Raw genomic sequence first — 22,387 nt, forward strand, 5'->3', positions numbered from 1 at the left:
GAAAGCAAATTAGATCTTTTTTTAAATCTAAAAGTATGATTTCAACTTCAAAGCTATTAGAACTTCTGCATATTGATTTATTTGGACGTATTAAGGCTACGAGTCTTGATGATTATTGATCCTAAAATTAATTTTGATGATAATAAAATATTAAGTAAAAATGGTACTAATTGTGTATTTCAAGGATGAATGTAGAGTTTTTTAGATGCTCACAATGGAAAAATTATCCTTGAAAGAAATCCTCTCAAAGATGCCACACTAGAGAACTTCAAAGAACAAATTTTCATAAGTTTGGCTAAGTAGAGTTAACTCCAAAGAATGAAGAGTCGACTCTGGTACATTAGATCTTACTGGCATAGACTAAGAGTTGACTCTTGTGAAGCTCAAGTCAACTATCTTAGTCAAGATATAAAAGTGCATTTTCAGAATCCCAACTTGAGCCGACTCATGGATTTTGCGAGTTGACTCCCAGACAGGCCGAGTCGACTCATGAAAAAGACGAGCCAACTCTCTTAAGAAGGTAGAATGCAGAATTTTTCATATCTGAAGGCGAGCCAACTCCTAAAGAGATCGAGTTAACTCGTGGGTAGCTTGAGTTGACTTCTGAGGATCTAGAATCGACTCCTAACAGGAGAACAACTCTAACAGCTAGTTTTCCTATTCTTCTCCAACAGCTATTTCTTCACTCTAACGGCTAGTTCAATTCTTCCAATGATCAAAAACTTATTCTTCGGCCACTTCCAAGTCTATTAAAAGCTTATTTTAAGATATTAATAGACATTAGTTATATAGGGTTCTGGTTTAACCCTGCTAATTACCTCTAACCTAAATCCCACACAACCTGTCAATAGGTAATTTTACTGGTTTCATGCTTTGACTCAGAATCCAATTAGTCAGTTTAAGTGGCTTTAACTGCAGTTGTTTTTTGACCGTGGCCCTTGTCCAGCTTAATAATTACAATGACGGATCTTGCTTGCTAGTTTATAACATGTGTCTCTGTGTATTTGCTTTTCCAGTAATCTGTTCTAGCATTTCCCTTTTGTTACAATTCCAGCTTCTTTACTCAGGTCATAATCGGAAGCAATTTAATGTTTTGTACTCAGAAACATTGGTACTTCATGACAAATGGAGCTTAGTTCTTATGCTTAGTTGCGGGCATCTGGATAGCAGATTGCAGTGGATGATTGTTTGGAGGAGCCTACAGGATTTTAAATAATTTAATTCATCTCTGGATGTCGATAAGTTGCGTCTCTTGCTCCCCAGAGCAATATCAGTTTAGGTTTGTCTACTCCAGTCGAGCATTCAAACATGTAATGGTTGTGTGGTGAGAAAAGTTTAGTCTTTCTTTATCTAATGGCGAAATCATTTACCCTTTCCACATTGATGGCCTCACCATTCTCGTTCAAATAATGTCTGAATATAGTGGCATTTAAGAGATGAACTGACAGAAGTTGAGAGCTCCAGCACAAGTTCTTCAGCTGTACAGATTGTGTACTTAACGTAGCCTGCATGACAGCACAAGCGTCAACACAATCTGACAAAATGTTTGCAGTCAGCTACCTGGCAGCATATTTGTGTATATATAATAGTTGATTTGCTCAGTTTGGAAGTTTTTCATCAACTAATAAGGCCGCCTAATTTAGAAATTTCTGTGCACTTAATTTTGCAGATGATACGGTACTTTTTTACGATGAGATCCGTTTTGTCCCCATACATAGCAGCTTATGTATCTCATTTAGGCCTCTACAGCAAGTAATTAAATGGTCCAAGTATTTGCACGTGAATCATCCGATAAGGTTCCTTGCAGATCCGATCTTAGCCTACAAGGACATGCAAGATGTTAGCTGTGCAAACGATACAATCAATGGCTGAAATTCCTATAAAATTTTGACGACTCCATCATTAGCTTCAAAATATGTGGTCAGCAAGTTAAATGTTCATTGGAAAATCAGCAGGCACATAACTCGGGCATTCCACTTCCAATTACTAGGAGGGTGCATCAACAGCACATGCAGATGAGAAGTGATTTTATAGCCTCTGCTGAAAACCTGGAAGACCTAATTGTCGGTAATCCAGCATCGAAAAGAATGTTCCAAGGTGTTGATGTTTCATTCATCATGCCAAATTATACTGAAACTATTCCATTGACAGTTGCCAGTGTAATTATCTATAACCGATGCAGAAGGATGCAATTTAGCTCCAGCAAGTACAAGCCATGGCAGAATTTGAGACATGCATTGAGAGATTATAAATAAATCAATGAACACGTCCTTTGATAATGCCTGTGGGTATGGCATCCAACACTTTAAGTACATGACAGACCGGAAAAAAATAAACAAACATATGCGAACCGGACTTTAATGTGCATTGCAGTACGTTAACCTTTTAGATTCTAAGAACATGTTATATGGGTAAAACTAATGTAAATTACAGGGACTGGCAGGAGGGTGCATCACCCAACGCTTCTAATCATACATTACACATGGGACAACAGATACTAAATTCACAGAAAACAAAAGTGTGTTAAGATGCAGCACGTTCACTGCCGGTTACTTGAATTTGTTGGCTCCTGTGTCTGTGATTTAATACGATATACCTTGCTTATCTGCTGCTGCTTATCATACAGGCTTCTGGTGGATATCTCTTGCCTGCCAGATCTACCCACATAAACCCTTGTTGGTTGTTTACCAGTCCAGTTCATAGGCAGCCGTATGCCAAATCCATCCATATAACCCCTTGTTTGTTTACCAATCCAGTTAATTGGCGGCAACGGTGGTGGTGGCCCTGCATTCTGGATGTGCTGCTGATGATTGGGCCAGTATCGATCATTTGGCATCCTTGGATGTGATTGGAATCTTGGCCTCTCTTCAATTGTCAGATTAGATATTCCTGTACTAATGTTCCCATGGTCTTGAAAATTTGACTTCTGCATCCTTAGGTTCTGACTATATCCTTGGAAATCAGAAGCAAACTGAAATGGCCTAGAATTTGAGAAACCTTGTATGTTACAGCTAGGAGGGCTATAGGTAGAAGACCGACAATAATCTTTGCCCTCCATGAAACCTCTTTCATAACCCAATGGTCCAGCAGGTCTGGGTTTGTTAACACCTTGTGCAGCATTCCTACCTGGTGCCCCAAGCAACCTTACAGTGTTGTTGGATTTGATTTGTAAAGAATTTTTAACCAGACGATGTGCTGCTTCTCCTAAAACATGGCCAGAGAGGGTTCCAGACAGCAGTGGCCTGGAAAAAGGACATTCAATTTCACATCAAGTTTCCAAAATAAAATTGAAGATACTTCGACCGGATTGTTTTGGTGGAATATGCAAGGGCAAGATAGTGTGGAATATGGTCGTGCACATGGCCATGCATGTGGCTGCACGTGGATGTGGTCTATTGACCACACATTGAATTTCCTATATGTGGTTATTATATATGATCACACAGCAAATAGGATGAAAAAGGCAGTCCACTAAGCATTGCATAACCGCATATGCAACCTACAAAGCATTTTGTAGTAACATACATAACCAGCCTAGCCCGCCTAAGCTAATGATTAGGTTTGATGTGGATTTCAACTGGTCTAATGTATGTATGGATAATGTCTGTAATAGGACTGAGCAAATAATCAAAACCCGAAGAAACACCCAATCTAACCCAATAAACATCGATTTCGGTCGATTGAAAGACATAAATCGGATGGAATCGGATTAGGATTTGTAAAAAATCAGTTATTTACGGTCGGATTCGATTCCTACACTTTTAAACCGTAAGAAACCGAATCCAACCGATGTAGTATTTCACAAACTCACTTTCATTTTGGGACGGTGTTGTTTAGACTTCAATACTTCATCTAAAAAACACTGCATCACCCATTTGAATTCATGAGAATATTGATGTTGAATTGTTGATAGAAACACATCAATTTAAGACAATGCTAAAGTGAAAGCTTTCAAACGTAGTTGCTTTCAGATGAGTAAATCTTCCATTTTTCTGTTTTGTTTTGTACAAGTTCAAAAATAAGCCCAAAATTTGTAACTTAAAAGGTTTAGATCTTTTTTGCATTAAATTGATCCAAAAAAAAAAAAAAAACAAATAAGCTCAAGTGGGCTAACATTGGGTCTAAAATCAACATTGAGTCAACATTAAAGTCCACACCAACACAACCCACCCGAACCCGCTACAAACCGTTCACTTCGGTTTCAAACGGTTTATACATGATAAACGGTCAGCAGCGGGTTGAATTTTCTTCAACCCGATTGGATTCAGTCAGATAAATTTTTTCTCTCAACCCGATCAAACCCGATCCGTGCTTAGCCCTAGTCTGTATATTGATTATGTGATAACTATTGCTATTAGGTATTAGGTAGCAAGTAGCAAGCACTAATTATTAGTTGTTATCTTTAGTAAAATTGCTATTATTTATCCCAAAAAATAACTACCATTAATACCGTTTCATCATACTTAATATATTTTATTTATTTTAAATCGTTAAAAAATAGTAGCCAGATATTCATATGAGACCTACATACCCCCTATGCACTATCTCGTCCCCTGACCACCACATTGAGAACACTGGCAAGGTATCAAGGTGCTGAAAGGGGGACGTTGCAAGTTACCTGGGAACTAAGCTGGTAGTTGAGGAGGTTTCTTTTGTTATTGTTCTAATAGAAGCTTAGATGGTGAAATGGACTTAAAAACTTCTATTTTATTTTAGAGGCATGGGATAAGAGGGTTGGCATATCTACCCATCCCTTTTTCTCTTCATGTCATTGCTTGCAGCCATTATAAATGAGTGAACAGCTATAATTGACTAGGGGAAACCCAGTCCACACAGGCAAATATGCACCTATCAAGACTACAGCATCATCCCTATAAAAGTGAATACTGACAAAGGTTGAACTAGCAATATGAGTGATCCAGAGAATAAAGAGATACCTCTCTCTAGCTTGCTGACGACGTCCATTATTGTCTTCATGCCATAAAACAGGGAAAGGTTTGATGTCCTGAGGTTTCAAAACCTGTGAAAATGAAGGGTCTACTTTAGTTTGCCAATTTATCTGAATTCTTGACACGGGATAGCAGGATTGTTTAAAAAGGCTGTTTTCAAATTCACCCAACATTCTGAAGCAGAAGCAGCTAGAAATAACAAGCCACAAGTTCAATAAATGGTAGATTTTAACAGTATATGGATTAAGGATGCAGCTATGATGAGTGCTTACAGCATTTGATTGAACTACTGGTAGTGGCACTGGAACATAGTACATACTCCATACCCACAGGTTTGCTTATACATCATTATCATGATAGTAACATTTCGGCCCAATACAGGGTAGACCAGTAAAGTTGACTAAAAAGAAAAATAACAATCTGTTACAAAAATGAAGTGATCCAGCATGATGCTAACAATCAACAGTTGGCACAACACCTATATTCATTTTTTTTAAATGCTCAAAATAGCAAGCTCTAAAAACTGAAACACGACTCTTCCATGTATGCATGTGCATTTGCATTGGTCAGGTAGGCAACTTTTACAGGCAGAAGGTCAAAAAACAAAACTAAAAAAAATGCATAAATAATCTTATAATGTTAACCTGAGAGCCAATAACTTCTAAATCAATTAAGAAACTACAAGGCTTAACAATAGAAACCCTCTAGACGACTCGATATCAATGTTCTTAAAATCACATCCACTGAGAGACCATGCCTAATAAAGTTACTACACTAAGCCCAGATATTGAACTACTGAACCTTGTTCCAGTTCTGGTCCAAGTAGAATAAGAAATTTAACTTTATCAACAAACCAACACAAATTAGCCTATTGGCAATTCTAATTACACTGCAGTACTAGATCATACAGATACCTGAGTTCTTGTACGATTGTGCCCTATCCACATGCTTGGTGCCGTCTTCATTCCCTATGGTCATCCCTTTCCATAAGAAAATGGTAACCCTCAAATTCAATAGCTCCTCAGATCAATTTTGAGAAACTAGACCTCCATAGAGAACCAAAGAAGGATAGCTCTTAGCGATCTAAATAAAATTTCTGCAAGAATGGGGAAAGAGAAAAGAAGGGAAAAGAAAGGGCAATGTAAAAAGAGAACAGAAAGAAAAGGATAGGTGGAGGAGAAAAAAATGAGAAGAGAGTGAAGGGGAGAAGAGATAAAGATAGAAAAAGAGAGGGCAGGGAAACAGAACTGGAGAAGGAAGAGCATAAGAGAAGGGAAGGGAGAGAAGAGAGCAGGAGAGAGCCGGGGAGAAGAGAGAAAAAAGGGATTGCTATGGAAGCAGTAGCACCCATGTGGGAGAGTATACAAAGAGGCAGTTATGACTTATGACCTCTTTTGTTTTTCTTTTTTTCTTTTTTTTTATTTTGGTTTAACCTAATAGAATGAAAATGGCCTTTTGTCCTTTGATATGACAGCTGATTCGATGGCTAGGGAGGCAATCAAGTCAGGCCCTACATATCAGTTTTTTCATGCACGCATCCTTTCAGATTTTTTTTTTTTTTTTGATTGTTTCTATTGCTCAGAACATCCTAAGAAAATGCCTTTGTAAATAAGCAATAGATTTTCTTTTATCTATGGCATCGTAATTAAGATGCCATGTATGTCCATCACTGCGACTGAAACACTTGACATGGGTGCAGATGTCCGCATCCAAGGTATCCAATACTTTTACCTCTGAAAACCTAACATGGGAACAATAATCCCATATGACACAAATGTTTTAAATTTTTAATATGTAAATGACACTGAAATACATCAACTATTAAACTAAGGTACTCTTCAAGGGAAAAAAATGCAGTTCATAATATATTCTAAGAAAGAGGAAAACTCTCTTCACTAGAAGTGTCATCTAGACACGTGATGGAAACATCATTTAACATTTGAAATAGTTAATTATCCATTTTAGATACCTAGGTGAAGTGCTAATAATTTTGGCTTGAATACAATTTCAAGGAATCTGGAGCCATGTGGTGTCAATTCCAAGTGTCTAGAAGCATCAGGACATCCAATCTAAAACTACATTGTTCAGGTAGCATTAATGTAGACAATGCTAGAAATGTTGATTAACATCCAAAATCCAAGTGATCACAGATTGTCCTTGATGGCTTACAGCAACAGCAACTATGGTAGTGGAATTAGGAGTTATGGGAAGCTACAAGCATTAAAAATAAATGAACAAATAAATAGTAGGTGAAGCTAAGAGGAAACTTAAATAGAATATTAATAATTTACTAGTATTGCTATGTACATGAGAAAATACATGAAATGCGTTTGAACTGTAAACAACAATTAAACTCTCAAAAGCACCACCTCCCTCATTTCCTTTCAAGAATACCCCCAAAAGGAATTCCTACTATCATGGTGGCAACCCTAGAATTTTATATTGCAAAATCTCTACTCTTCGCTCTTCATCCCCTCCTGACTCTTCTTCTGGAACTGTAAGTGCACTTCCATTCTTCTATGACTGTTTCTCTCATGAGAGAGTCAGAAGAGGCATACTTCCTATAAAATGAAGACTATCCATCCTGGTCCCAATTTTTTTTTAAAAAAAAAAACCACAAGTCCAATCCCAACCATCCATGACATGCACATGAAACTTGCTTCACCATAATTTGGTATTGTTAGGAAATGCTTGATGAAAGAAAACAGTAAAAGCATTAAAAGAAGGTGCAGATGGTGGTACAGGATGCATATACAAAATTTTAATGGAGGTGCAACACTGAAGGTAGAAATTTCAAATCAATAGCATGCATCAAGGCACTTAGCGATCAAGAAGTTTATAGCTCAACTCTTTGGCTTCATAATACCCAAGTTATAGGATTAAAAACTATTAGTGCATTTCTATAAGTACTTCCCTTTGAGAATCTAACTTGATCATAGCTATTGATCAAAAACTCCCACCAGCATGGAAATAGAATAACTGTATTTAAACAAAGTTACAACTTACAACATATTTAGGAACCCTTCAATTGACAAACCTATGACATTTTTAAAAATAAAGAACATCAAAGATAATTTCAATTCTAATGAACTTAAAGTTGCGAACCACATTATCCTCCGTAATTTCTCTATGCATTTATTGCAAAAGTTCCTCCAAACTCTACTGTATTTTGCAACAAGGCACTTAATCATGAATTCCCATTAGGACAAAAGCATTCCTACTCTATCACCTGCCCACCTTTTTCATCTTGACTCCAAAGAAATCTGCTAAACATAAACTGTTCTATTTGAATAGAAAACCCACTATGTTCTCATGTGGTCCAAATTACTTCTCCTACCCATCAATTCTTATTTTCAGCCCTGGGGCTCTTCTCCAAGTTTACAAAGCCAAATAGACAGGAGGTTTCAATAGCGTGCCACCATCAAGAACAAGGCATTCCCTGTGACCATCAACATGTCCTAAATATATTACTATTAGAGGTAAAGTATCACATTATTTTGGTCTCCCAAATTTCACCAAGTCTTCTCCCAAATCCCAATATCAAGAACAAGCAATCCAACACATACCAACACTAGGAAACATTCATTTTAGCATCTCTATGCTCGCCAATTGACCAACATAAATAAAACAAAGGTTTGAAACCAGTTCCGATATTGGCCAAACGAAATGAATTTTCATTTTTCAGAGTTTCCGATGTGCTGGTTCTATTTTCAGTTGGAAAGCACAAACAACTCAAAAGTATGAATAAAATTATAAAAAATTTAAAAAAGTACCAACAAAATTTAAATATCATTTTCAAATGTATTTTACTGTTTAGCACCTCCATTATATTTTTGAGGATTTAATCCAACAACCACAAAGAAAGTGTGTTTAAATATTAAAATGTTTAAAATGTAAGCTGAAATATATCATGTCGTTGTCTAAGTACAATCTAACACAACAACAGACATGTCTATGGGATTTTCCCTTCAATAGCCTAACCAATATCAAAAAATAATAATTTTTCTCTCAATATGGTCAGAATCTAACATATCAATGCCCTCAAATCTTCTCAACAGTTCCCAAGTCCAATTTTAATCCAGAAAATATGCTTCCAAATCAAGGCTTGCTGAGCCGGTACCACCGGCCGTATCGGCCGACCGACGGTACAGTTCGGTACCGTACCAAATCAAGGCGAACCGACGAAGGCAAGCAGACCCGAACCGGAAGAAGAAAAAGAGAGAAATAGAGAGAGAGAAGGAAGAAAGAAAAAGAGGGGAAGGAGCAGGTGAGGCCGCCGGAGGGTGCAGCCACAGACACGGCGCCGCGGGCGTGAAACAGGAGCGACGCTCCTGTTTCGCGAGTTTTTTTTAAAAAAAATTAGTTTTCAGTGAAGCCGGCAAATAGTTTGCTGGCTTCACGATTTGACTTTTTTTTTAAAAAAAATCCCTGAAGTCGGCAACTGAGTTGCCGATTTCATCAGTTTAAAACCAAAAAAAAAATGAAAATAAGTGAGGACCTGTTTCGAAAAAAATGCGGCTTCGCCAGCTCGACTGCCCTCAGACCGCCGGTGTCGGCTCGCCGGCCACCGAGGGCCTCGCGACGGAGGTGCTATCCGTCCGATAGGTCGCCCCCCTCCCCTCCGAGTGCTCTCTTTCTTTCTCGCTCTCTAGAAAGCCCTATCGGACGATACGAGACTCGAAAGCCCTCCGATGGCCACAGCCGGCTACTACCAACCTTCGATGGCTCCCACCTTCCTCTCCTCTCTCTTTCTCACTTTCCCTCTCTTTCCCTCACGTACCACCGGTATACCGAATTTACCAGCCGAACCGTGTCGGTTCCCCGTCGGTCCGGTACGATACAGGGTATAGCAGCCGGTTCGGCACGGTACAGAAAACCCTGTTCTAAATAGTTAAAAGGTAAGTAATAAATGATAAAAAGCAAGATTTTAAATCATGTGAAGCCATCCTACCCCATCCTAATGCTTGGGACTGCGGATGTCAATCAGGATGTTCGAATGATGGCAGGATGGTGCCATCTCAACATCTGGGATCATGGTCAGCGGAACCATCCCGAACGACCCAATTTGAGGAATGTGGACCGTACCGGTGGCCAACCAAGACAGTTTCGAAATGAGAAGGAAAAAGAGAAGAGGGGGGGAGGGAAGAAGAGGGAGAGGGAGAGAGAGCTTCTGAAGGCCGTTGAAGGCTCACTGCACCCGCTGGAGGATCGATGAGGAGGGGAGGGGAAAAGGAGAAGAAAAGGACGTTGTCGACTTCACTTAGAAGTCGATTTTTAAAAATCAACTGCTAAGCTAGCAATGACGTTACCAACTTCACCCAATATCATGAAAGAAAAAAAAAAGATAACAAAACAGGGCATCCACCCTATTCCGATTAGATGCCGCGACCCTCCAACGGCCTCGACAAGCCTCTAGCGGCCACCAACGGGCCTCCAAAGGCTCTCTCCCTCTCCCCTCTCCCCCCGTCTCTCTTTTCCTCTCTTTCCTTCCCCCTCTCCTCTCCTCGCTAGCCCTCCAACGGACACAACGGCCCTCCGGCAACCTTGGCGAGCAACTGTAGACCTCCAAAGGCTCTCTCCCCCTCTTCCTCTCTTTCCTTCTCCCTCCACCCTACTGTGTTGGTTCGAGCTTGGTACTGGGGCATACCAAACCATGCCGACTGGTCCAACCCCAATACCAGCACAAAAATTTTGCTTAAGATGGTACTCTATTCCAGTATCATGTAGTACATGCCACGAGGATTTGAAAACATGATAAAAAGTTATAATAATCTACCCAAATACAAAACAAATTTGGCCCCATAATTTAGCTTCGAACAAAACTACAAATTGGCCCACTTTCTGATCATCTAGGCTGAAAGCCAGATGTCATCAGTTTTGGTTACAAAGACATCAGTTTGGTTGCAAATGTCTTAATGAAGCTTCAAACACTGAATGAAAGATGACTGAAAATATTAGTAACCATGGTGATGTCTCAATGAGTGACTTATTGGCTTCCTTAATGAGAAATTTAGTTCCTATTTAGTGAACCAATTTTCTCATGGACAAGCCAAAAATTGATTCAAAGAAAAATATTCAACCAAGAACAGCCATTATATCTTTGGAATACTACCAATTGCTTTTTTTGCCCTGACTCCTAGCATACCTCGCATAACACCTAAGAGACAATCATTCACTTCAACAATCCAAATATTAACGATTGCATAGTCTTCTACCTAAAGGTTTTTTTTTTGGTGGAGATTAGGAGGGGCTAATAGCTAAATCCCACCTATACTGTATGCATCCTACCCCTCAAGGGTTGACTCCGACCAGAATCAAACCCCTGCCTCCTTGCCCAAGTGGCATGGGGTGATACTATCCATGTAAGCAGTTGGTACTCTACTTTAAGTTTATATAAACTCTCATTTTTTAAGTAGCATATGGAAAACAAAGTTTATTAAGCCTCTATTCAAATTAATTAATTACTCCAGAGCACAGGCCACATATTGAATCCAAGAAAAAATATTATACCAATTATAGCCACAATAGGTACGGAAGACTACCAATTGCTTTTTGATTCCTTTCACAACTATGAGGCATCTATCCACTTCACAAAGCCAATAATAATTAACTCGGTCATCATTGTCATCAGCGTGTGGATTAGATAAGAGAGACATCAATTACAGGTTTGCCAAGCGAACAGAAGTAGAAAAGAATTTATATTAAGTGGTCAGATTTTAGTGAAATTTCAGTTAACATAAATTTAGAATTTTTTATGCTTTGATTTCTATTTCCTTGGATAATCTGAATGATAAATTTGCAATATGGTGCAACTTGTTGGAATCTTCCATATAAAAAAATCCAATAAGAAAAGTTTGTAATGATGAGGAATAGATGATGATCAACTTTTGCGCGGATCAGCAGCTCTGACCATTTGTTATGTAGTATTTTATTAGAGATCTGATTGACATAGGACAGATAGAATGGGAATTCTTCTGTTAAGCCTTTAAAAAGAGTTTAACTAGAAATTCTGTGATTCCAAAAAGAAAGGATGCATACAAGCAGGCTTCTACTGACTGATCATAAGGAACAATAAAAATGACATATGAGTCTTGATTGGACCTGAACTCAGGCAAATGTATATGTTTTTGGGGTGGGGGGGGGGGAGAGCATTCAGATGCTATAGAGGATCTAGGAGAATGTTCCAGCATATGCATCACTAGGAGTGATCAAGAAGAAAAGAAAAATCAGCATAATGCTGACAAGCTATCACCTATATTCTAATTATAACTTGGCATAAATTTTGTTTTTCAATTTTGTTGTACAAACTTTATTTTCTTCTATATAATTACTTACATGATTGTCCTTACAGGTATGAATATATCAATTACGTCCATGGTCTACCTCTCAGTCCATAGAAAATATGCAAGTGGCACCATGCAGAAGAAGAAGAACAGGAAGAAGAATGAAAGCAGCAGGGGTGCCTCCTATTTCAGCTGAACCGGCCAAAGAAGGACGACTTACTAGATGGAAGAATCAGGTGGTTGGCTGGTCGGAGCCCTAGTTCCGGCAGCTCTCTCACTCGGGAAGTGGGAATCCTAACCCACTTTTCTCTTGATATCTACCTATCTTCCCCTTTGTATCTTTCTTCCTTTTGGCCACAAATCTCCAAATCCAGATCACACTAAATGCTGAGATTTAAATGTGATCAGGGACACATTTTCTATGCTGGCGCTTTTTTGCAAGGTTCTAGAAAACAAAGGCATGCTCAAGGTTTGCCATATCAGCCGGCACCAATATGTATCATATTGTGCCAATACCGAACTGATACATGATACCAGAGGCATACTGACAGTTGGTATATGAACCGGCCCCCATACTAGACATACCAACATTGTAATAGAATGGTACCGTTACGGGATCCAATACCGAGATGGCGAACCTTGGGCATGCTTTTAGCACTAAAGAAATGCTTAAGAAAAGAGGCCTCACCTTGGGGTAGGCAAGACACAGTAGTTGGGCATTGTGTGCACCTTGCGCCTAGGTGTGTCTTTGACAACTTTGGTTATAAACTTATAATAGCAGAGATTTAACCTTGTTCGACGGCAAAATTGTTTCTTACAAAACAAAGGTGATGGAGATCGCTTGTGAAGAAAAAGCAGGGCTGATAATTTGGTGGAAGATGATCACTAATCATGGATCCCATCAAGTAGGGAAAAACGTCCAACTAGAAATAATGTTCAGTCAAGATGTTTACCAAATATGAAAGATTCTCCAATGGAGATTCCATCAGGCAACATGGTGACATGTGATCCCAATAAAAAAAAATGCTATCTCCACAAGTACTTCTACCAAGGTTCATTGTGACAATGCATATTATCCCAAACCGAGCATCCTGTACCTTATTGGTACCAAATTGAAATTAGGTATGGGGGGTGTGCCAAGCCTTAATACACCTAATGGACCATAGTATCAGCTGTACCAACATTATATCAGTACGGTACCGGTATAAGGTTCAATATTGAGATTTCGAACCTTGACCTCTATGTTTTCTTGTTCTTTTTCTTCCAATTCTAACTTTATTATTCATGACTCCACCACAAGGCCAACGTCAAGATGGGATGCTGCAACTCCAAGTACTTATCTTTATTCTTTCGCACGAGGGCCCACATACCTAGTGTATTCCTTTTCCCTAAATCCCTTCATTTCGATTGGTCATGTGCAATGCACGTGTTGAATGTAAGGCATTTTTTTTCATTTATCTCATTATTGCTTTCCTAATTTTCTTTTTTATTAGCTAATAGTTTCCTCCTTCGATCGTATGTAGATGCTATAATATCTTAGTAAGGTTGTCACTTCAGATGTCTTCTCGAAAAGAAAGGAATGTAAATTTCAGATAGTTGATGAGTTGCAATCATTAACTTATCTGAAGCCATTGATTCTCTATTGGAGCAACGATTCAATTGCTTGGAGTGAGTCCAAGCTTTACGTTTTCCTTCCACTAGTTATGTACCTTTTTTTCGATTCTAGCTACTCTTCTTTATTCTTTTCTGTCTTCCCTCCATTAAACTAGATGTCGAATCATAATTCTTCACATAATATGAAATTCTCTCCTTAAACCCCTCTAGTATTAATCATAGCAACCTTCAAGAACCCCCTTTTCTTTAGTTTTAAACTTTGGATAACTAACTAAACCCTAGATCCCCAGTCCCCAGGATAAAATTAATCACCCAATTCTACTTAGAAAATTGACTGCACTAGTTCATTTCTTTCTTTAAGAAAAGCAGTTCTCAGTTAATATGTGCAACAACTTACAGGTTCTATCCTAGCATCCCAAAGCCCCATCACCCTAAAATTTTCTTTCCCTAGGCTGAACCAAATCACCACTTATCCTTCATTCTGCACTTTTCTGTACCACTGCATATTCATGGCTCATGATCATTTCTGATTTGATTAAATGTGCATAACTATATGCAGAAAATAAGTGAAGCAAAATGAACTCCAGCTATTACCAATGCCAAACATGGTTTACTGATTGTAGCCAAGTTATCAGAGAACAATTAGTAAAATAGCACTGCAGAAGTACCTTTGCAGGCATGATCACACCTTCAGGAGGTTCTGGTATGTGCTTGTGGTACTGAAAATTAACATATGTTGCATTCCTGCAGAATTTCAGAAATTTATTGCAGCTGAGGCTTTCCCAACTAAGAAAAACTATTTTCCTCAGAATGAAACACAGTAAAAGATTGATTGAAGACTTACAAGACTCTGTTTTTTTCAACAGAACTTAACCCTTTGACCGGTGCAGGTACAGATGTGTTACAGTGGTTCCTCTCACATAAACCCAGGAACCCATTCATTCCATTACTGCAAAAATAGAAATATAATGATTAGGGCATGGGGCCAGGAGGAGGATGACACAAAAAACAAATGCATATATAATAGTTCACAGTGAAAAAATAATTCAACATAATTGCATAATACATGGTAACCTGACCTAACACTTGTGTCAATTTGAATAAAAAATAATGGCTCCTCTGCTGGTAGTGGACACATTTGATAGAGTAAAACAACTTGTGCAGCCAATGGATGACTATCGTGGACATAAATTATGTCAAACATTATTTTATTTCGAGATTTCTCTTCTTCCTGCAGAAACATTACCGATGCATAAGAATTTCAAGTAGATGCCCAGGAAACCAAAAGTTAGTACAACACAAAATCTAAACTTTAAAAATAAATAAATTAAAAGAATCCACATTCCCCAGACCGTTAAAGTGTATTCGATCTTTTTTGTTTCTGCAAGCAACCGTCTCTCATCAATGAATGGCAGTTTTGCAACTCCCTGGTCCCATGGGAATAAACAATTATAATCCTCTCTCAAATAAATATATCAAAGACAAGAATCTAAACCAACTGCATAAACCTGCATGATTTACCTGCCATGCATAGCGTTTACCATTCATGTCTATCTCAAAATCTGAAGATGATGGAAAAGAAATTTTTTTAGACCACGATAAATAAATACAATCTGTAATTAAAATAGTATCAAGATGGTTGACACATTGAATATAGATTTCAAATTCACAACTGTCAACATCAGATAATAAAGACAGACTGTACCAAAAAGCAAAGACACCAATTCATAAAACCTACAGAAACTGTTTTAAAAAGTTTTACCTTTGGGATAAAAGGTGCTTAAGGGTGATGCTGGATCAGTCATCAATGCCCTGTAATGCTCAGGCAATGCATTTGAGCTACAGGAAGCAGAAAACCTCATGATTAAAAGTTTAAAACCACATTGAAGAGCTTCCATGTCTCAAAATAACTTAACAAGAGGCAAAAACATGTAGCAACTCAGTTTCTAACCTGGCAGCTGGAAGTGTTCCCATTAGTTGATCAAATGGCTTAAAAGGTTGACCCAGAAAAAATGTTATCTCCAAATCCGCCAATCCTTTGAGATCAGATGCAAAAGGGGCATAATGATATGGGTAGAACCTGAGTCGAAGAAAAGAAAAATTTGCAACTGCTTATGCATTTAAATCTTAAAGTGCATTTAGCACAATTTGTTCAATATTACTGGAAGAGAAGAGAGAACAGCTTAGTTGGCACAGAATTTTATGTGAAGTTTCAGGACTTGCTTAACCTAGACAAATGAAAATGGAAGTCTTAACCAACAAGTCACATCCAATCTATATGCAATCAAAGCCAAAATATAAATCTGACTGTAGAGTAGCAGCTCTCATCCTTTTGTCAAGCAATGAAGGGTACCAAATCCTTATCCTTCTTCAGATAAAAGAGGTGTTTCTGCAACTGATATGACTTATGAATTGCACCAAATAAGGATGAATCATTTTGACATGATATGCACTAAGATCTGAGAATGCTCAGCATGAAGGGCTGTTGAAGTTGTGCAAAAGGAACAAACTTGAGATGCCTAATTTTGAATCACCGGTCGCCAAACCAACCCAAACCGGGTGGTTCGGCCTATACTGAACTGAACCAACACAAATCGGAATCGTTCAGTGGGCAGCTTAGTTTATAAACCATGTCCTCCTCTCGCGTTCAGCTGAAGCTTTGAGAAAGCACTTGCTCTCTCTTCTCTCTCGCTCGCTCCTTGCTCATGCTCGCTCTCCCCCGTCTTTGACCCCGACCAATGCCAAGGTAAGTCTCGTCTCTCCCTCCCTCCCTCTCCATGTGCGCCGCCCCCCGCCCGTCCCTTTGCCCCTTGTCTGTGAGCTCTTCTCCCTCTCTTTTTCTCTCCCCCCACCTCCCTCCCTCTTCCCCTACCTTGTAAGCCTCCTGCCCCTCCCCCCCCCCCCTCTCTATTTTTTCCTCTCCTCCTCCCACTCTCCCTCTCCCTTCACCTAGTTCAGTGCACCCCGGCTCAGAACAGTGTGTACAAGTATTGTATCGAACCGATTGTCTACTAGTACAAGCCTCAGGCAAAACTTACTTTAAACATGTGAAGATAGTGAGGAAGAATTCTGGAAAATGCTGCAGTAAAACAGAATGTAGCCCTGGCTTGGAACGATAGGAGAATAAGCTAGCAAAGCCAACTCAAATAGTTGGAATATGGTTTGACAGCTTTCATCATGGTTATAGTAAATGTGATGTGTGCGGGGTGCGAGGGGGCACGGGGAGGCTGGGGCCGGGTGTGGGGGGTGGGTGTGGGTGGTGTGCAATTGCATAACTAGTTATTTAGGATTTGAAAAAACTTTCAGCAAACAAAATGCAGCCCACAATGGAACAAGGACTTACCAAGTTGACTCAAATACTTAGAATTAGGCTTGAGGGTTATCTGTACTGTTACATATAAGTAAATGCATGAAAATTATGTATAATCGGGTTTTTGGTATCAAAATAACTTACCACTGCCAAGAGCAGACACCTTGGTAGTAATATCTCATAATCCAGCAAAGGCCTTCTACATATTTTTGGACCTGTAAAGCAAGACTATTAATGTACCAAATAAGAAACAATTTTGTCAACCTAGTCTTGACATATCAACCACTCTGGCTTAACAAGCTTAGGCAATGTTGTATAAGGCAGCTGGGGTTTCCAAGTGCTCTATGGAGATGTTTGTGGGTGCATATGTGATTAGTGTTCTTCAAAAATATATAAAATTAATTAAGATACATAGTTATTCAGTAACAATAAGAACAGCAGCAGCAGCAGTGATGACAGCCAACAATTAGTACTTACTAATTACTGAATACTTACTAGAAATAATTGTAACAACCTCACCATCAGACTGAACCAACCCAGCCTGCATTGGCCCAAATAAGAGTGCACTACATAAGCAACTGCACCATGCTAATGGAGCCACTATTAGGTCCATATGCCACAGACCACATACAATAACCGCAAATAGGGAAAGCAGTGTGGTCAAGGGACCACATCGACATTTGTGACTGCATATACTGACTTTTAAAGCACCAAGCACAGGAAAAGATCTATTCCTCCACATAACTTTTGGTGATGATTTAATAGCCTGAACTATTATCTGAAGAAAAGAACCAATACAATATCCAATATCTTACTACATTTACTTAAAAAATTGTCATTCCCCTAATGCTTCAAATGTTGTTCTACAAAGAATATGTTAATCTACATAAAACAATGTCATACATAATTGTCAACACACAAGTCAAATCCTTTTGCATTTATGCATGTGGATTCATGAAGACATTAAATTACATCAATTTCCCATTGTTTGCTATTTGAACCTAGGTCGAAGTCTCGCATAAATGTTTTGAATTCTGGCATACCAAGGTGTCTATATTCCATGTTGATCTTCAGTTATGCAAAATACATACAATTTTAAGACCAGAGAAAAAAAAACTTGGGCAATTTTAGATTCATGAACTAAAATCCAAGCTTTATCAGAAGTATGTGTGCATATTAGCTCAAGAACAACAAGTGTTTCAAGAAATTCAGTAAAAAAACTCAAACTAAGTGATAGAAAATGACTCACAACGTCTTTTCTGACATCATCAATGGACTTTGGTTCATCTATATTGAATTTCTCAGCATAGTACCTTTCCTTGTACCCTGGTTCCCCTAACTTTACCTGAAAAAAAAGGATCATCACAATCAAAATCAACAAAAAGACTATGGTTAGCGGGCGAAAACATTCCAACTGCAAGTTTCAAATATGTTCATGAGCATGTATGCAGAAAATTAATGTCCCTTTTTGCAATCAAACACCATGTACTTTGACTGAACCGTTTATCAAATGTTTTGCATAAAGTTCCAAAAATAAAGATCAGCAAGTAAATCAAGTTCATGAAGGCACAAGAATGATGGTAATGATGACTCCATGAATATAGCATTAACTTTATTAATCAAAATTGCTCAAACTTGTAAAAACATATCATGCCTTACAAATCAACATAAGACATGAACTTATAATTTGGAACAATAAGGTACTCTATGATTTGGTCGCCACACCATATGCCAAAAGATGCTAAATTTCCTATAAGATTTCCCTTGCCAAAAATTTGTATTTGGAATGTAGTACAAAAATAGGTTTAGAGATTTTAGACTCACGGTCAGAGTGGAGAAAAAATATCTCAAATAATTTTGGACATGGGAGTGTCTAAGAAGCATCTGGATACATGAATGTTGCAACCACCAAAGATCGGTAAAGAATACTCATGAATAGTAGCTTTGCTTTCAGTTTAAATCTGATATTTCTGAATTATGTGCAGTCTCAGGTTATTCTGGCAGCTGATAGCAAAAACAAAAATAAAAATAAAAAATAGCTCCAAATCTGCTTCCGTATTTGACTTTGAGAAGAAATCCAGTAGCAGAAATTACATGCAGCATAAAACCAATGATCAAAACAAGATTAAAATTATTCAGCAGAGTACTGCTGGATGCGGCAGTCAAAGGACCGCAGGGCATCTGACCAGTATCTGGGCTGCATATGAGGCACATATGCAGTAAGTATTTTTTAAGTATATAAACTAAATAAAGTATATTAAGTATAATAAAAGCAACAATAATGATATATTCCATGTATAAAAAAACAATGACAACTAATAATTAGTGCTTAGTACTTAATACTAATAGTAATAGTTACAACATAAGTGAAACTCATGTCCGACCTAACCTTTAGCATGACATGCTCTGTCCACGTAGGCCCACATAAGAGTTGGCACATAATTTGCACCATAATACTAAGTGGGTCATATATGTAGCTGCACGATGCTAATTTAACAACACAAATGGCCACATAATGTTAAATCAACTGTCTTTTCAGTCCATATATGGTATAACCACATTCTTTAACTATATATGGGCAATGTGCTCTGGTTGAGGGGTTGCATGTGCATATACGGCCACATATGCAGCCTCATCCACCATAGTTTAGAACACTGATATTCAGCAAAAAAATCAAAAAGAGAGAGAATATAATTTGCTTGGCAAAAAAATTATATTGTGGATTGAAGGTATGATTAGTTTTTACCCAACCATGTGTCAATTTAGCAAATCTCTAGCTTCAATTAGTTTTAGCATTAAAGGATCTAATAACACACAAGGATCACTGTACTGGTACCAGGGCCAATAATGGTCGGCCTGCAGCACGTACGCCCTCCTTGCCGTTCCATGCTAGAGAAGGCAAGGGAGAGGGAGAACAAGAGAGAGGGGGGAGGGGAGGGGAAGGGAGAGGGAGAGGGATAGGGAAGAAGGGAGGGAGAGAGATGGTGAAAGCCTGCAAAGGTCAGCGGAGTGCAGCCCAACACAACACAGCAAAGAGGGTAGGGGAGAGGAAGAGCATGGGGGGGGGGGGGGAGAGAGAGAGAGAGAGAGATGGACGCCGTTGGATGCCCGTGAAGGGCCGGAAAGTGGCACAGAGGGGGTGGAGGAGGGGTGGACCCTTGTTCCGTTCGAAGCAAGTGTTCGTCAGGATCCTCTTTTTTGAAAATCTTAAATGAAGTCGACATCCCCCTTGTCAACTTCACTTAATATTTCAAAAATAAAAAGAAACAGATTTTTTTCATTTTGGAAATATTAAGTGAAGTCGGCAAGGGGATTGCCCACTTCATTTAAAATTTCCAAATAAAAAATTGGAACGATATGAAACAAGGGTTAGCAAGGGCAGGGGCAACCCTTCAGCAGCCTCCATCTCTCTCCCCACCCCCCCCCCCCTTCTCTCTTTTCCTCTCTTTCCTTCTCCTTCATTCTCTCCCCATCTTTTGTCAGTTTCTCATTTGAATGTCAAAACTGTCCTGATGCACTGTTGGCATGGCTCAATAAGCCCCGAACTAGGAAGTTCGGAATGGTTCCGCATTTCTCGAGTTATAAATTATTTAAAAGACATACAGAATATCACCATAACACAAGCCAGTTGTTGACATTGATTATAAGTTGATTTAATGAGAATCCTGTGATATTTGTCAGAAGTTTGAGCACAAGTGGTCAACTTGGATCTATTTAATTTATTTCATAGACTATCATATACATATATACATATATACGCATACATATCTACGCATACACATATACATACATATATGGATACATATACATACATATATGTACATATATGTATACATATATGTATATATGTACATATATGTGTGTGTGTGTGTGTGTGTGTGTATATACATATACATATATACATATATATATATACATATACATATATACATACATACATACATATAAATACACACACACACACACACACACACACACACACACACACACACACACATATATAGACACACTCACATATACATATACATATACATATGCATGTGCATATACACACAAATACATACATATATGCACATGCACACGTACATGTACATGTATGCATGTTATGATCTCTGTTCTTCTCGTTGAACATAATTTGCATATTACTATAACATACTCGCAAATGAATCCCATCAATTTCTCTCTGTTTTAGAAAGTAATAGTTCAATTCATGCTCATGCAAAAATTCATGCACATGCTTAAAACCAGAATGAGAAAAACACAAACCTTGTCTAGGGACATAGACTGAAGATTTTCTGGGGTTTCTTTCTGCATTTTAAGCTTTAGCTCTTCATTATTTTCAACTGCCTGAGATGCATCATTACAACATTTATTCAACAACTGCAATAACAAAACCTTGACAGCAAGAAGAGTCTTACTCTAGAATATGAAAAGCCTAGTAGCAGCAAAGCTTCTCAGGGTAGATAACAAGCCAGAGATGGTAACTTGATAAAAGCACATTCAGGAAACAATAACCAAAGGCAAATCCTTATTGCAAATCAAAAAGCAGCAAACAAGAGAAAAGGAGTTGTACTCAGAGATTAATCAAATATAATTAAAGATCTACCCAAGCAATTTAATTTAAGTTCAAACTTCAAATTTCTGCTAGCATCCATTGCATTTGATCTACCATAATTCCTTGTAGTCATGCTGAAAAATAAGAATAAGTAAACATGAGCATTGCCAAAGGACAACTAGTTTGTGGCTCAAAAGACATATATTCTGCTGCACGCATGCACACACGCATGCGTGCGTGCATGCATATATACATACATGCATAGTTGGACTACACGCTAAATGTCAAATTTTAGATAAAAGTTCAATGATTCAAAACTCTAAGATGAGCCCTTCATGCACGCATATACACAAACATACAAGTCAAACAACACACTTAATGGACATCATATCATACTGCAAGCATGCATGCTATGCATATATACACATGAATAGTTGGACTGCACACTACACATTAATTTTCTGGTAAAAGTTTAACAATTCAAAATGGAGAGGTGGGTCCTTCAAATTGGAGATCCAACATGTAGACCATGATCCACCTTATTAAAAATGTACCAAATCAAAATATCAAAAGAATGGACTTCAGACATGTGCATGACATGAAGTTTTGCTATGATCCAAGCATCAAAAGCCATTGAATTTCAATGGACGCATGTTCTCTGATATGTAACCAAGAC

General features: G+C 38.3%; 1 protein-coding gene across 5 annotated transcripts in view; it reads right to left on the reverse strand.

The window, feature by feature from the left end:
• Window positions 1-2,252: 2,252 nt before the first annotated feature.
• LOC105036145 (5'-3' exoribonuclease 4) overlaps window positions 2,253-22,387 on the reverse strand; it is a 51,950-nt gene continuing 31,815 nt past the window's right edge. For 4 of the 5 annotated variants that reach the window (XM_073259538.1, XM_073259539.1, XM_073259540.1 and 1 more), the window contains 12 exons: window positions 21,423-21,503; window positions 18,406-18,501; window positions 17,301-17,371; window positions 15,798-15,926; window positions 15,609-15,685; window positions 15,368-15,408; window positions 15,199-15,273; window positions 14,926-15,077; window positions 14,691-14,795; window positions 14,515-14,590; window positions 4,938-5,020; window positions 2,253-3,242 (listed from right to left, as the gene is read on the reverse strand). In XM_073259538.1, coding sequence (XP_073115639.1) covers window positions 2,540-3,242; window positions 4,938-5,020; window positions 14,515-14,590; window positions 14,691-14,795; window positions 14,926-15,077; window positions 15,199-15,273; window positions 15,368-15,408; window positions 15,609-15,685; window positions 15,798-15,926; window positions 17,301-17,371; window positions 18,406-18,501; window positions 21,423-21,503 — 1,689 coding nt within the window. In that variant the 3' untranslated portion in view covers window positions 2,253-2,539. Of the gene's footprint in view, window positions 3,243-4,937; window positions 5,021-5,221; window positions 5,350-14,514; window positions 14,591-14,690; window positions 14,796-14,925; window positions 15,078-15,198; window positions 15,274-15,367; window positions 15,409-15,608; window positions 15,686-15,797; window positions 15,927-17,300; window positions 17,372-18,405; window positions 18,502-21,422; window positions 21,504-22,387 lie in introns of all 5 variants that reach the window. The other variant, XR_012142143.1, reaches the window with a different exon arrangement.

Source organism: Elaeis guineensis, chromosome 6, assembly GCF_000442705.2.
Source record: "Elaeis guineensis isolate ETL-2024a chromosome 6, EG11, whole genome shotgun sequence".
Classification (NCBI taxonomy): Eukaryota; Viridiplantae; Streptophyta; class Magnoliopsida; order Arecales; family Arecaceae; genus Elaeis; species Elaeis guineensis.